Below are 17,128 nucleotides of genomic sequence, written 5' to 3' on the forward strand. Positions count from 1 at the left end.
AGCTGATGGCTGGCAACTCCTAGGTAGCTTTAGGATAGGGGCTGGTCACCAGAAAGAGCAAGGCAGAATTAGAAGATTGTGACTTTCAGCCCTACCCAACCCCTCAACCACTGGGAAGGGAAGAGGAACTAAAGGTTAACCAATGGCCAGTGGTTTAGTCAATTTCCTATACAATGAAGCCTCCATAAAAAATGAAAAGGACTGCACTGGGAGAGCTTCCAGATACTAAATATGTGGAGGTTCCTGGAGGGTAGTGTGCCTGGGGAGGTCATGGAGATTCCCTGTGGCCGCTCCCCTACATCTCTTCCCATGCATCTCTTCATCCATATCCTTTGTAATACCCTTTATAATAAACGGCTAAATGTAGGTAAGAACTTCCCTGAGTTCTGTGAACTGCTCTAGCAAATTAATCAAACTCAAGGAGGAGAGCGTTGGAACCCTCACTTGAAGCCCATTGGTCAGAAGTTTCAGAAGCCTGGACTTGCAACTGGTGTCTGAAGTGGGTGGGGGGCACTCTTGAGGCATAAGCCCTCAGCCTGTGGGATGTGGCACTGTCTCCAAGTAGATAGCATTTTAACTGAATTAGAGGGCAACAGCCAGTGTTTGCTGCAGAACTGCTTGCTTGCTTTGGTCTTCTGTGCTGACTATTGTGGTGTGACAGCAGAGGAAAAAACAGCTTTTCCATATAGGCACACAGCAGGTACTTAACTGTTTAATGAATGAATGAAGGAATGCTGCTAAGGACAAACTTATCTATCATTCACACACACACACACTCACACACACCCTTCACCTGCTGTTTAAACTCTCTAATGTCTTCATTTTTATTTTTTATTTATTTTTCTTTTGAGATGGAGTCTGCTCTGTCACCCACACTGGAGTGCAGTAGTGTGATCTTGGCTCACTGCAACCTCCACCTCCCATGTTCAAGCAATTCTCCCATCTCAGCCTCCCAAGTAGCTGGGATTACAGGCGTGCACCACCATGCCCGGCTAATTTTTGTATTTTGAGTAGAGACAGGGTTTTGTCACATTGGCCGAGCTGATCTCCAGTGATCTGCCCACCTCAGCCTCCCAAAGTGCTAGGTGTAAGGCCGGTGCCTCCTTGGGAGCCGAGTGGACACGCCTCCCCGCTCTTTCTCTCTGCGCCTAAAAACTACGTCATCATTCTGAGCGCATTGCTCAGCATTTGCCCTCTCCACGCGGACTCCCCCTTTCCCATTTCCGCATTCCAATCTCAGCCCTGCACCCGCCAGAAATTTTGAAAAAGCCCGCCAAGAACCTGCCCTATAGTAGCCCCCCGTACGTTCTTGGCCAGCCCCTCGTCGGTGCTCACTCCCTTTATACCCAATGGAAATGCCCCCGCTTTGTTCACCTAGCCCGTCTCCAGTCTTTTAATAACCAATAGAACTACCTCGTCTTTGTTTCCCCCGTAGTCAATCAGCTACCTCTATTCCCTATAAAACCCCGCGCTGCAAGAAGAGAAGCGCGACTTCTCTGGCCCCTTCCCGGACCAGAGAACCTCGCCCGGGAGCCGAATAAATTGGCTTTTAATTTCCTCACTCCGGTCTCTGTTTCCTCATTGAACTCGGTGAGAAGTCTAAGACTAGGATTACAGGCGTGAGTCAGCACGCCCAGCCTAAACTCCCTAATGTCTTCAAATTGCCCTCATCATCCAAACTCTTTACCAGGGCCTACATGGCCCCACATGACTCAATCCCTGCCTACATCCCTGATCTCATGTGTGTAACACTCCAACATACCAAGCTCACTTCTGCTTCAGGGCCTTTAACATTTACTGTTCCATCTACCTAGAATGCTCCTCTGATCTTCACATGGCTGGTCCTTCTCACCACTAAGTTTTCAGTGAAATGTGACCTCTTCAAACAGGCCTTTCCTTATAAGCCTATCTAAAAGAACTAGCCCATCTTCCGCCTCCCTCCTGCTACCCTATCCTAATTACCTTGTATTCTCATACTATGTTCTAATGTTTCCATAGCAAATAGCACTTATCACTCTCTGATTAGAGTACATCATACATAGTAAATTAGGTATGTGGTTTTGGAAAGTCTTGCAATTACTTGTATATATATGATTTTATGTATAGATTGTGATATAAAAATTATTTCTCGTGACGGATCAGTTAACATTTGAAGAGACAGGATCTGGCTATGCTGCCCAAGTTGGCCTGAAATGCTTGGGCTCCAGTGATCCTCTGGTCTCAGCATCACATGTAGCTGGGACTACAGGTGTGAGGCACCGTGCCCAGCACTGGCAAAAAATTTTGAAAGCCTCTGCTATCTGCTGACCAGCCCACCAGATAACCAAATGATGGCAGCTCTTTCTTTATCATTCCACTGTTCTACCACTATAATTGGGACCAGGAGGCAATTAAGGTCTTTCAAACAGTAAGATTTAAAATAAACAATTTTAAAACTTCTCACATTAAAGAGTCTATTTCTACTTAACATCAAATTGGCATTAAAGTTCTTATCCTTCCACACAAAGTGGCTTATCATCTGCATTCCAAATTTAGAATAAAGAAGAAATAAAGAGGATACCTTTTTAGTCCATCTTTTTACTCCATTATATCCTTTGGTTACCAGCTGTCTATGAAAAAAGCTGTTGAAGAAGTGAACCTAGAACAGACAACAAATACAAGCAACCAGATTATACTAGGCTGTGCCCAGATTTAACTTCAAAAGAAAGAGATTTTTAAATGTTTGAATGTAAAGCAGACAAAAGGGAAGGAAACATTTCTTCTTAAAGACAACGATCGAGGTGGCGGGTGGATTATTTGAGGTCAGGAGTTTGAGACCAGACGGCCAACATGGTGAGACACTGTCTCTACTAAAAATACAAAAATTAGCTGGGCATGATGGCGGGCACCTGTAATCCTAGCTACTTGGGGGGCTGAGGTAGAAGAATCTATTGAACCCAGGAGGCAGAGGTTGCAGTAAGCTGAGATCATGCCACTGCACTCCAGCCTGGGCAAGAGCGAAACTCTGCCTCAAAAAAAAAATAATAATAATCAAAATATAGAAAATACATTATAGGTTTACAGAAAATGCTGTTTCAAATTTTTATTGGAATGACCTTACAGCTGTGGTCTATATAGTCAGATTTGGAATGAGGCAGTAAACAGATTACCTGAATTCAATCAAGTAGAGAAGCAACCTGACAAATCTCTCCAAACCAGGTGATAAGAGTTGAAAGAGGCTATGAAAAAATGAGGTAAGGATTACCTGGAACTCACAGGAGATGGATTACAAAACTAACTCCATGTGAAGGAGATGGATTTAGAGACTCCTGTTGTTAGAGTTAACTATAAAAAGGGCTTCGCATGATTATTTCTAGTACCACAGAATTACCTTGGCTGTACAGAGTATCAGGTCTTGCATTGTTGGCTTTGAATTTCTGGCTTATAACTAAGCAGCATATCAGCTCATCTGAGATGGTAAACATGTTGTGGTCTTAAAGTGCTCATTCAGTAACTTGAAATGATAAACCTGTTCCCTTAGCTCTGTGGTTCTCAGAGTGTAGTCACCAGACCAGTAGTGTCAATATCACCTAGGAACTCGTTAGAAATTTGAATTATCAGGCCTCATCCCAGACCTATTAAAGCAGAAACTCCAAAGGCAGGGTCCAGTAATCTGGTTTTATAAACCTTTCAGATGATTCTGATGCATATTCTTTTGATAGCCATGCAGCTTAACATACAGATAAAAAGAGCTGTCAGACATAGTAGTTCACATCTCTAATTCCAGCATATTGAGAGGCAGAGGTGAGAGGATTACTTTAGGCCCAGAGTTCAAGCTAGCCTGGGGAACATAACAAGACTCCTGGCTCTACCAAAAATAAAAATAAATTAGCAGGGTATAGTGGCATATGCCTGTAGTCCCAGCTACTTGGGAGACTAAGGTGAGAGGATTGCTCGAGCCCAGGAGTTTAAGGGGGCAGTGAGCTACGACTGCACCACTACACTCCAGCCTGGGTGACAGAGCAAGACCCTGTCTCTAAAAACAGTTTTTTGCCAGGCGCAGTGGCTCATGTCTGTAATCCCAGCACTCTGGGAGGCCGAGGCGGGTGGATCACTTGAGGTCAGAAGTTAGAGACCAGCCTGACCAACATGGAGAAATCCTGTCTCTACTAAAAATACAAAAAATTAGCTGGGCGTGGTGGTGCAGACCTGTAATCCCAGCTACTCAGAAGGCTGAGGCAGGAGAATCGCTTTAACCTGGGAGGTGGAGGTTGCAGTGAGCCGAGATCATGCCATTGCACTCCAGCCTGGGCAACGAGAGCGACACTCCATCTCAAAATAAATAAATAAATAAACAAACAAAGTTTTTTTTTTTTTTAATTTTAATTAGGCTGGCACAGTGGCTCACGCCTATAATCCCAACACTTTGGGAGGCTGAGGCAGGCAGATCATCTGAGGTCAGGAGTTCAAGAGCAGCCTGGCTAACATGGTGAAACCCTGTCTTTATAAAAATACAAAAAAATTTGCCAGGCATGATGGCGGGTGCCTGTAATCGCAGCTACTAGGGAGGCTGAGGTAGAAGAACTGCTTGAACCTGGGAGGCAGAGGCTGCAGTGAGCCAAGATCATGCCATTGCACTCCAGCCTGGGCGACAGAGCAAGACTCTGTCTCAAATAATAAATAAATAAATAAGAGCTTATAGTAGCTGTCTCTACAGCAGTGATTCTCAAACTTGGTGTCCATCAGAGTCATCTGGAGGGCTTGTCAAAACACAGATCGGTGGGCCCCACCCTCCAGCAGGTTTAGGTTAGAGTCTGAGAACGTGCATTTCTAGTAAGTTCTCAGGGGATACTGATGCTGCTAGCATGGGGACCATGCTTTGAGAACTGCTGCCTTAGTTAAGTGTCCTTTAGACTCCATGAATGTTTAGAATTAAATGTACAATGATGGTAAATGAAACCACTGAAATTAATATTTTTATGTTAAAGATAATCCATGTGTTTAAACTTTCTGATGATTAAGAAAATTTGACAATAGAGAATCTAGCAGATTAGTGTCTTGATTCCAATTTATAAATGTATAACAGATCTGTAATTTAAGTGGAAAGTCATAAAACATTTTCTATATTCATAAACAGTATCAGAATCTGATTTTTTAGTAGTTGTTACTTTATTAGATTTATAAAAGTTTTATATAGTACTTGGAAATTTTTGTACCCATCAGGTGTTTGTGTACTCAGAAAAATACAATAAGTAAAAAAATAATTTTGATATGTAATAAAACTCTTAAGACAGAGTTTATAAGGGTTGAATCTGTATTTGAACTGAGTATCAAAGATTTATCCAAGAAAAAGTGAAAGATGAATACTTTTTAAAGAGAGCAAGATTTTAGGTTAAATTTTAAAAGCTGGCCAGGTGTGGTGGCTCACATCTGTAATCCCAGCACTTTGGGAGCCTGAGGTAGGCAGATCACCTGAGGTCAGGAGTTTGAGACCAGCCTGGCCAACATGGTGAAACCCCATCTCTACTAAAAATACAAAAATTAGCCAGGCATGGTGGTAAGCACCTGTAATCCCAGCTACTCGGGAGGCTGAGGCAGTAGAATCGCTTGAACCAAGGAGGAGGAGGTTGCAGTGAGCCGAGATCATGCCACTGCACTCCAGTATGGGTGACAGAGCAAGATTCTGTCTCAAAAAAAAAAAAAAGTTTAATAAATAAACAAATGTAAGAAGCTTAACTACTCCCATTTTGCACATCTCCTCACCAAAAACAACAACAACAAAAAGCCCTCTCCAGATATTAACAAACATACCTACCCTAACACAAATTAACACAAATAAAAACAATTGCACAGTGATTTTCTTATGCAGAAGTGATCTGATGGAACTTAAGGTCAACCCCAGTACATGATCAAGACAAAACTGAATTCTCCTTTTTAAAAATTTAAGGAATGCCAGGCGGGGTGGCTCACGCCTATAATCCCAGCACTTTGGGAGGCCAAGGCGGGTGGATCACGAGGTCAAGAGATCTAGACCATCCTGGTCAACAAGGTGAAACCCCGTCTCTACTAAAAAATACAAAAATTAGCTGGGCATGGTGGCACACGCCTGTAGTCCCAGCTACTTGGGAGGCTGAGGCAGGAGAATTGCTTGAACCCAGGAGATGGAGGTTGCGGTGAGCCGAGATCGCACCATTGCACTCCAGCCTGGGTAACAAGAGTGAAACTCCGTCTCAAAAAAAAAAAAAAAAAAAAAATTAAGGAATGTCAAATATTTACAACAAGTTTAAAAACAAAACAAAACTACTCCTTTTAATACACAAGGACACTCTCTCCTGGAGAAGAGGAAGGTTTTCACTTACTTTGTCTGGGACTGCATCCATTATCAGCTCACCGTACATATTAATGACCTATAAGAAGTCAACATAAAACCAGCTTACAATCTCTACCAATAAGTTGGAGAAAGAAAAACAAAATAAATAAATAAAACCAGGCTACTAACCCTATACAATTCAGAACACCCCAATCAGAATGAATAATATATTATTACTGTCAGCAGTAATCAAACCATTTGGATCCTGAGGTCAGTAAGTAATGAATAAAGAATAAAGAATCCTTGATTCCAAAAGACAACCGAGAGACCAAACCAGAGATTATATTTAATTGACCAACATCCTCTGCAACTTCTCCACATTGACAAACTACAATATACTAACCTGGTCATTCAGCCAGTTCTGACCATCCAGAGTCGCCAGGTCATCCATATCCAGCATGTGTTTATTATAGAAGATACGGAAGTTACATTTTTGATGTCTGGCCCGATAGTTTGTTATTTCTCTATTGATAAAGGGTTTTCTGAAACAGAAAGATTTTGAAAGAAAAGGTAAAAAAAAAAAAAATTAGTACTTCTCAATTTACTGCTAAGTATCTTCTTTTTTTTCCTTAAATCAAGAGAAAAGTCATATACGCTAACAATTTTATTTTCAAAGGCTTAACTTTAGCATCATTTATATACCTATTAGAAAAGTCTTCATTAAAGACATCTTTTAATCTTCCAAGGACTTCTTTCTCACTGAGTGGAACCAAACTGCCATACTTCTTCATAACTTCATCTAGGAATCCTTAAATAAAGGAAGAAAGACAAATTAAGATAGAAAAACAAGCCATTTTCAGTAGTGTCATTCTCCAAACACTTAACCTATACACAGCACTTAACACATACAGTAGTTAACCTATATTTTTGAAGTTATGTCTTTTGTTAAAAAAATATATTAGACTCTAACCATTGTAATCTAGAGAGAAATACTGTGAGGCATCATTTCACATTAGATTTTTAAGTTACTGATGCTTGTTAGAGAAGGAATGGATAGGTACTAACAGCTTCCCATAGCTTAACCTTGGAGACGAATCCTGTTTCTTAAAGCATGAAATCTAAAGGGCTTAATCACATAGTCATATTTGTCTATCCTTTTGGTAACTAAAAGAATTGTTTTAAAATCACAATAAGAATTGATGAGATCATTGTGACTCTATTACTTGGTAAAGGTGTGTAATTTAGTATCAGCAAGGAACATCATCATACAACTTGATAAGAGTTATTATAGTCATGACACCGAATAACCCTGTAGGGTGAGCTCAACTGGATAACAGCTAGTAAGGCACATTTTAAGACAGTAAATGGAATTTTTTTGGAGATGGGGTCATCCAGGCTGGGGCATAGTAACACAATCATAGCTCACTACAGGCTCAAATTCCTGGGCTCAAGCCATCCTCCTGCTTGGATGCTAGCTGGGACTACAGACCCACAAAACCATACCCAGCTAATTTTTTAATTTTTTTTTTATATGGGGTCTTGCTATGTTGTTCAGGCTGGTCTTGAACTTCTGGCCTCAAGGGATCCTCTCGCCCCAGCCTCCCAAGATAAGAAATAAATTTAAAGGTGACTTTTTGGCCACATCATAGGACAGTTTTCAGGTTAATTTGAGTAACATGTATATGTACTTATATATCACTGAATGATCCACTGAACCTAAAAAAGCCCCAGGAAATAAACCCAGGACATTATTTCTAAGTAAATACAAAAAAAAAAAAAATGCTGAGGCAAGGCTTAGGAGCTCACAAAAGTACACACATGACATGCTGTTCACCAATGCTGAATGGGCAAAGCAACAACCTAGCTAACTATCAGTCTGACAGTTAAGTCTACTGAGTTAAGACAGGAAAAATAAGGATTGTTAGCCACATACCAGCTCCCTCTGTAACTCTAAGAATGGCCTCTACTATGCAGTGACATAAACAGGACAGAAAAGATCACAAGAGTGTCTTGGGAATGAAGTGTTTCATCTCTTATGGGGGAAGAGACAGACAAAGAAGTGAAAATTTATTTTTCCTCTTGTTAATCTCCTAGAGTAGCTCTCAATTTTAAAGGCTTAACATAAGAGCAAAGGTCGAGGCACAGTAAACAGAAAAGAGGTGCTTTCTCACATCCATTCTTCTCTAGGCGTTAGGCAAATACAGTAGACAGGAAGATAGTTCCATGTTAACTTAATCAGGGTAGGGGATAAAGATCTGGGGCTTCCAAACTAGGAACAGACCATATACTTGCCACTATTTTTTGCTATTTCACATCTTGCAGTTTCCTAATCATAACCTGTGTCTACGTTGGGGAATGGGCCCAACGGAAGATAAGGAATCTCAATATTTGAGAAACTGCACTTAAGAAATAAATTTCATATAAAAATAACACCCCTAACTACAACAACAAAAATTAAACTTTAGGCCCCACAACCTTGATTGAGGCTCCTCAAATAAGAAAGCAGTTCTCCAGTGGGTGCAGTGGCTCAGGCCTGTAATCTCAATACTTTGGGAGGCTGAGGCGGGTGGATCATGAGGTTAGGAGTTCAAGACCAGCCTGGCCAAGATGGTGAAATCCCGTCTTTTGTATTTAGTAAAATACAAAAATTAGCCGGGCATGGTGCCAGGCGCCTATAATCCCAGCTACTCAGGAGGCTGAGGCAGAGAACTACTTGAACCTGGGAAGCAGAGGTTGCAGGGAGCCGAGATCACACCATGCACTCCAGCCTGGGTGACAAAGCGAGACTCTATCTAAAAAAAAAAAAAAGAAAGAAAGAAAGAAAGCAGTTTCTCCCACAATGGGATATGGATCTGAATTTCAAATTAGTAACATGGTGCTCTTGTTAACAATGTTATTTCTAGTGGCAGTATTATGGAGATTCTAAATTGTTACACATTTTCCTCTTATCTGTATCTTTATTTTCATTTTCAGCTGATAAGCATGGATTTCTTAGGCAGAAATACCCTTCAGGGCAAGATCTTCAAGAACTCTAAATGACAATATCTCACTTATACACACCATTATCTCACTGGGACCAGAGTAAAACAACAGTTAAAGAACGCTTATCATAAGACAAGCACTAGTATATCTCATTTAGTCCGTATAGCTTCCCTGTATATTAAGATAGTATCCCTACTTTATAAATAGAGACACTGGATCAGATGCTGTAATTCCAGCACTTTGGAAGGCTGAGGCGGGCAGATCACCTGAAGTCAAGAATTCAAGACCAGCCTGGCCAACACGGTGAAACCCTGCCTGTGCTAAAAACACAAAAATTATCTGGGCATGGTGGCGTGCCTGTAATCTCAGCTACTCAGGAGGCTGAGGCAGGAGAATCACTTGAACCCGGGAGGCAGAGGCTGTGGTGAACCAACATTATGCCACTGCACTCCAGTCTGGGCGACAGAGGAAGACTTTGTCTCAATCAATCAAATGGAGATAATAGAAGCTTACAGAGGTTAAGTAACCTCCCCAAGGGCACTTAACTAGTATACAGTAGAACTAAGATTCTGATTATAGGTCCTGTGACTACAGAAACTGGGCTGTTAACTATTACGCTATACTGCTTCCAAAGCAAGAAATATCTGTTATCTTTTCTCTACAAAAACAACTTGGTTCTTCACCTTTCCTTTTTAATATCTGTGGGCCAAGAACTACTCAGAAACAGATTTTATAAAATGATAGTTAAATCCACCATTCTTCACCCACTTGCTTTCACTAAACGAATCAACTAAAAAAGGAAAAATACACTTGGTATACACAATCTGTTTTACTCCAAAAGTACTAAAATTTCAAACTGACCCAAGAAACAAAGGGTAAAATGTTAGGAAAAAACAAACAAAAACTAGAGTTCAAATTATAGAGCCCTCTGCAAGTACAAAAGGAAGTAATATGAAAAACAAAACCTATATAACTCAATCAAGACAGAAAAATAAATTTAAAAAATACAAAAGAAAAACAAAACCTGAGGTGTTATTTTAGAATTTAAAGTACCTGGCCAGGCACGGTGGCTCACGCCTGTAATCCCAACACTTTGGGAGGCTGAGGCAGAAGGATTGCTTGAATTCAGGAGTTCAAGACCAGTCTGGGCAACAAAGTGAGACCCCACTCTCAAAAACTATAAAAATTAGCCAGGCGTGCTGGCACATGCCTAAAGTCTCAGCTACTTGGGAGGATGAGGTGGAAGGATGGGTTGAACCTGGGAGGCAAAGATTGCAGCGAGCCAAGATTGTACCATGGCACTCCAGCCTGAGCAACAGAGCCAGACCAAAAAAAACAATTAATTAAAAAAATTAAAAAGAAATAATTTTTTAAAAAAAGAACTTAAAAGTACCTATCATGTTAAACTAAGGACACTGGACAGTTTTCGTTTGATATGACTGACCTGGGTCACATTCCACTGTGAATGTGGAGTGAAGTTCACTGTGTTATGCACACAAGAAATGCAACCACATGGTTCTCCAACAAAATATAAAATAAATAATACATACTTCAGTAAGGGCCCATCAACAATAAGAAAGGTATAAAGTATCTAAAAACAAACATAAGGGGCAGGCACAGTGGCTCATGGTTATAATCTCGGCACTTTGGGAGGCTGAGGCAAGTGGATCACAAGGTCAGGAGTTCACGACTAGCCAGGCCAACACAGTGAAACCCTGTCTCTACTAAAAATACAAAAATTAGCTGGGCGCCTAAGGCAGGAGAATCACTTGAACCCAGGAGGCAGAGGGCGAAGGCTGCAGTGAGCCAAGATAGCACCACTGCACTCCAGCCTGGGCAACAGAGCTAGACTCTGTCTCAAAAAGAAAAAAAAAACAAAAAAAGAACAAACATAAGAAATGTGCAAAACTTAAGTGAAAAGCTGGGAAATACTAAGGGACAGAAAAACTCAATATTGCAATAAAAGCAGTTTTCCCTAAATTAATCTATAAATATAATGCAACACCAAGTAAAAACCATACTTTTAGAAAAGATTACAAAACAAATCCAAAATTTACCTTGGGACAAAAATGTGAGGAATTCCTAGAAATTTTTGAAAAGAATTAAAGGAGAGAAGTGAATAAGAAGTGACTAGTCCCGTCAAATTATAAAACTAACTATACCAATTAAGGCAGAATAGAGCCAGCATGGAATAGAGATCAAATCCAAAAAGAGACCCAATGGCAGGCTCCATTTCTGAACCACAGGGAAAAGAACAAATTATTCAATAAACAGTATTAGAACTAGCAACTAATTTCATTGGTTACCAGACTCATGTAAATAAATTTTAAAAATTTATTAACAGCTGGAATTCATTTCGGTGTAAAGAATGAGGTAAGGATCTAAACTTTTTTCCAAAGCACTAAATTAAAAATACCACATTAATAGTCTAGAAAAAGAAAGAGTTGGACATTTTTATAAACGTTTACTTTGTATGTGGAAACAAGCCTTTAAGTGGTTCTTATTTTTTCTAATATATGACCATAAATATTTTTAAATAAATGGCAGTCAGCCCATTATTCCTTCTGGACTTTCAAGCCTTTGAACATGTATGTCTTAAACACACTATACTAAACTTTTTTTTTTTTTTTAAGACGGAGTCTCACTCTGTCGCCCAGGCTGGAGTGCAGTAGCATGATCTCAACTCACTGCAACCTCTACCTCACAGGTACAAGCAATTCTCCTGTCTCAGCCTCCCGAGTAGCTGGGACTACAGGCGCATGCCACTACGCCCGGCTAATTTTTGTATTTTTAGTAGAGAAGGGGTTTCACCATACTGGTCAGGCTGGTTTCGAACTCCTGACCTCAGGTGACCCACCAACCTCAGCCTCCCAAAGTGCTGGGGTCACAGGCATGAGCCACTGCGCCCAGCCTAAACTTACTCTTCTGGAAGCTGCTTTTTTCCATTTAATACATAACAGACAGTTTTTTTTTTCCCTGAAAATACACATACTGTATTTTAATCAATTCCCTACTGATGGCCATTTATTTTTACCTCTAAATAATGTGACAATTAAAACTCTTTATCTATCCTTGTTGTTTCCCTAGGACTCACTTGCTACTAAGTCAAATTTCTGGGTCAAAGGACATGCATATCTCAATTTTTAAATTTTCACCTGACTTTTGCTATAGACACACACATACATGCAAGATTTAAATGTATGTAGAGTCAATTTGGTATATTTTCATTGCTTCTGAGCTTCCTATCATGGGCAAAAATGTCATCAATGTAAGATTATAAATATGGTCTCCTGCTCAAACAACTGAATAGCAAGAACATAATTTAAATATCAGGCAAATGACTTGAATGTGGAGAAAAGGGAATCCTGTACACTGCTGGTGGGACTGTGAAATAGCACAGCCATGAAGAAAAAACAGCATACAAGTTCTTCAAAAAATTAAAAATAGAACTACCATATGATCCAACAATTCCATTTCTGGGTATATTTTAAAGACAATGAAATCAGTGTGTTGAAGAGGTACCTGTACCCCCATACTCACTGCAGCACTATTCACAATAGCCAACACATGGCATCAACCTCAATGCCCATGAGTGGATGAATGGAGAAAGAAAATGTAGTATATATACACAATGGAATACAATTCAGCCTTAAAAAATCCTGTCATTTGCAATGACATGGATGAATCTGAAGCACAGTATCTGAAATATGCCAGACACAAAGAAATATACTGCATGATCTCACTTATATATGGGATCTAAAGTCAAACTCAAAGGTGGTTACCAGAGGCTAGGGGTAGAGCAGAGAAATGGAAGATGTTGGTCAAGGGTTATAAAGGTTCAGTTAGACAGGAAGAAGCAGCCCTAGAGATCTATTGTACAGTCTGGCAACCATAGTTAATGTACCGTGTCTTGAAAATACATAAGAATAGATTTTAAATGTTCTTACAACAAGAAAGTAAGCGTGTAAGTGATGGATATGTTGATTAGATTGATTCACTTCACAATGTAAACAAATATCAAAACATCACATTGTACCCATAAATGTATATAATTCTGTCAATTAAAAATAATCTTTAGGTCAGGTACCTTGGCTCATGCCTGTTATCCTGGCACTTTGGGAGGCGAAGGCGGGTGGATCACTTGAGGTCAGGAGTTTGAGACCAGACTGGCCAACATGGTAAAACCCCGTCTCTACTAAAAATACAAAAAATTAGCCAGGCGTAGTGGTGCACATTGTTGGTCCTGGCTACTCAGGAGGCTGAGGCATGAGAATCGCTTGAACCTGGGAGGTGGAGGTTGCAGTGAGCCAAGATCAGAACCCCTGCACTCTAGCCTGGGAGACTGAGTGAGACTGTCACAAACAAAGAAACCAAAAACTTAAAAAGAATCATTACTTGTATTTGTTTTTTTTTCTTCTTTTTTTAAGAGACAAGGTCTTGCTGTCACCCAGGCTAGAGTCCAGTAGAGCTATCATAGCTCACTGCAGCCTCAAACTCCTGGCCTCAAGCAGTCCTCCCACCTCATCATCGAGTAGCTGGGACTACAGGTGTGCACCACCACATGTAGATAATTTTATTTTTTGTAGCAATAGAGTCTCACTAAGTCTATATATATGCCTCTATGTATTTATATTGCTATGTTGCCCAGGCTGGTCTCAAACTCCTACCCTCAAGTAATCCTTCTGCCCCAGCCTCCTGAAGTGCTAAGATTACTAATGTGAGCCACCATGGCCAGCCTGTATTTGTTTCTTTTTAACAGCTTTATTGAGATGTGATTCACATGCCATAAAATTTGCCCCACTAAAGAATACAATTCACTGGTTTTTAATATATTCAGATTGTGTAACTATCACTACTACCTAATTCCAGAATATCTCCATCACCCCACAAAGAAACTCTATACCCATTAACAGTCACCTCTCATTCTCCTTCTTCACAGCTCCTGACAACCATTCATCTACTTTATATCTCTATGTATGTGCCTATTCTGGATTTTTCAAATGAATGAAATCATATGGTACAAGGTCTTTTGTGTCTGGCTTTTCACTTAGCATGTTTCCAAGGTGCATCCACATTTAAGTATATATCAGTATTTATTCCTTTTATAGAATAATATTCCATTGTGTAGATATACCAAATTTTATTTATCCATTCATCAGTTGTTGAACATTTAGGTTGTTTTCACTTTTTGGCTATTACGAATAATGCTGTTATAAGCTTTTTTGTACACATTTTTGTGTACTTGGTTCCAGTTAGCCAAACTTTTAATCCATCTGGAATGTTTTGTGGCACAGGAATCTATCCCTTTTCCCTCCAAAAGAAGTAATTGTCCAAGTTATTTCTCTTAATCCTTAATGTGCTATAATTTTACTACACTTACAAAGCCTTTCAACTTTAGACTCAGATCTTTCTTTTCAGTTCTAGAAAACACTACTAATTTCTTCAGTTTCCCTTCCATTATCTCCTGGCATACCCAAGACATGGAGGTTACAACTTTAAAATGAAGCAACAAGTTATAAGAACTTGCCAAGTAATCTCAGTACAGAGTCCTACATTTTCATACATTCTCTCAAATCTTTTACAGTTGTCTTGCCTAAGTGTAACTCAGTATTAATTTTGCAGCAACTCGCTACTGTCATTACAAAGCATTCCACTGGTTTTCAAGGGAGGAGTTTTCTTCATATTTCATCAGTTTATGTAATACTGAATAAAATAATGAAACTGAAATGAGTCAATTACCCATAAGTATAATTGACTCTTAAAGATATAAATCAACTGAAAGGAGCACAATGTGCAGTCATACTAAAGACAAGCCAGCATTCAGCACATCATAGAACTCAATAGTGGCTAATGTTGTAGAAGTCAGTTAAAAGAGCATCTATTGTACTCACTGCCCCATTAATCATTATTGAGGTTTAGTTCTGTTATTTGTTGAATTTGTCTATTTCATTGTGTTGGCTTTTCTCAGATGAGACAGACTGTGAGCTCATCTCTACTTAGGTAACTTGCTGAGAATGGAGGGCAAAGGGTTATGATGGGCAGTAGCTGCTGCTCTGCCTTGAACTATTTTCAGTGGGAATAAGGACCTTAAGAACCCCAGCAGCTATTCTGAAAATGGATGTTCCTCACTCTTGCCAAGTGTTACAAGGAGGACATGTGTGGAAGAGTATCCTGTCTCTTGTTCTGAAAATTTTGGCTTGATAACAGATTTGTTCTTTGTTGATATGTGGCACAGACAGGGAGAAATTCCCCAACTACTTAGTCTTTACCATGGGTGTCCCCGTTCCTCTCCACTTCCACCATCTCCAGAAATATGGGCACTCAGTGTCACACCACCTCCCTGCACTGATCTTCCTTCTGCCCCTCTGGACTCCCTCTACTTTCTGCCCAGTGGGAGCTGATTCTGAGTTTCTAATCTACCAAAACTCTCTCTTCCTTGTTTGTGAATATGAAGACACATGTGTTTTTAATATATTTTTCATAATTTCTATGGATTTGGTAGGAGGAAGAAGAGATTCCATGCTTACTTCATTGTCTTAAACCTAGAACTGCTATTGGTTTCTGATTGATATTCTTTTGTAAGTGAAGGAAGCCTCCTTTATTACTAGTTTTCTAAGAGATTTAAACATAACAGGAAACAATTTTACTAACAGGAAACAATTTTACTAACAGGTTTTTCAGCATTTGCTGAGATAACATTTTTTTTTTCCCTTTAGCCTATTAAAATAATGAATTATATTATCACTAAATGTGAATTCTGTAAGAATTCCTACTTCCTCAGGTCATGCTACCCTTTTACTATGTGCATATTCACCTTATCAATTGTATTTGGAATTGTTACATCTATAAGGGTTAATTGGCATTTGTGGGTAAATACTAATTTTTTTTAGGTTTACTTATCATGAACCTGCTAACCTCAGCAGGGAAATCTGTCTTTATTCTAGAACAGAAGAGGATAGATGGAATTTTTTTTTTTTTTTAATTTGCTAAGACTCTGTACTTTGTGCCTTTTTATGAGAAAGAATTTCTTATACTTAGTGGCTGGAAAAATAAAGTGCTCAGAACTGTTTAAACTACCAAGAAATAACCCTCCTAACTAGCGCCCAAAAGCTATTTGTAATAATTTCATGTATCTGTCCTGATATGTCCTATACAAATGCATATGCACACATATATACACATATTCATATATGTGACTTTTACAACTTGCTGTTTTCTTTTTTTTTTTTTGAGATGGAGTCTTGCTCTGTCACCCAGGCTGGAGTACAGTGGTGCAATCTAGGCTCACTGCAACCTCTACCTCCCAGGTTCAAGTGATTCTCCCTGCTTCAGCCTCCCAAGTAGTTGAGATTACAGGTACACACCACCAAGCCCGGCTAATTTTTGTATTTTTAGTAGAGACGGGATTTCACCACGTTGACCAGCCTGGTCTTGAACTCCTGACCTCAGGTGATCCACCCGCCTCGGCCTCCCAAAGTGCTGGGATTATAGGTGTGAGCCACCATGCTCAGCCTGTTTACACTTTACACAGACATCTTTATCAAAATATAGATCTATATTCTTTTTTTTTTTTTTTTTGAGACAGAGTCTCACTCTGTTGCCCAGGCTGGAGGGCAGTGGCATGATCTTGGCTCACTGCAACCTTTGCCGCCTGGGTTCAAGTCATTCTCCTGCCTCAGCCTCCCAAACAGCTGGGATTCCAGGTACATACCACTGCATCTGGCTAATTTTTGTAGTTTTAGTAGAGACGGGGTTTCACCATGTTGGCCAGGCTGGTCTTGAGCTCCTGACCTCATGATCCACCTGCCCTGGCCTCCCAAAGTGCTGGGATTACAGGCATAAGCCACCACGCCTGGA

The 17,128-nt window shown here is 40.0% G+C and overlaps 1 protein-coding gene across 3 annotated transcripts in view; it reads right to left on the bottom strand.

The window, feature by feature from the left end:
* The window catches only part of SENP5 (SUMO specific peptidase 5), a 65,911-nt gene that overhangs the window by 25,125 nt on the left and 23,658 nt on the right, over positions 1-17,128 (bottom strand). For all 3 annotated transcript variants that reach the window (XM_012435054.2, XM_064366960.1, XM_064366959.1), the window contains exons 3-6: positions 6,992-7,097; positions 6,693-6,831; positions 6,339-6,386; positions 2,561-2,638 (exon numbers count right to left, since the gene is read on the bottom strand). In XM_012435054.2, coding sequence (XP_012290477.1) covers positions 2,561-2,638; positions 6,339-6,386; positions 6,693-6,831; positions 6,992-7,097 — 371 coding nt within the window. The remainder of the gene's footprint in view (positions 1-2,560; positions 2,639-6,338; positions 6,387-6,692; positions 6,832-6,991; positions 7,098-17,128) is intronic.

The sequence above is a fragment of the Aotus nancymaae genome, unplaced genomic scaffold (assembly GCF_030222135.1).
Source record: "Aotus nancymaae isolate 86718 unplaced genomic scaffold, 86718_ANA_hifiasm-v0.15.2.pri h1tg000067l, whole genome shotgun sequence".
In the NCBI taxonomy this organism is placed as follows: domain Eukaryota; kingdom Metazoa; phylum Chordata; class Mammalia; order Primates; family Aotidae; genus Aotus; species Aotus nancymaae.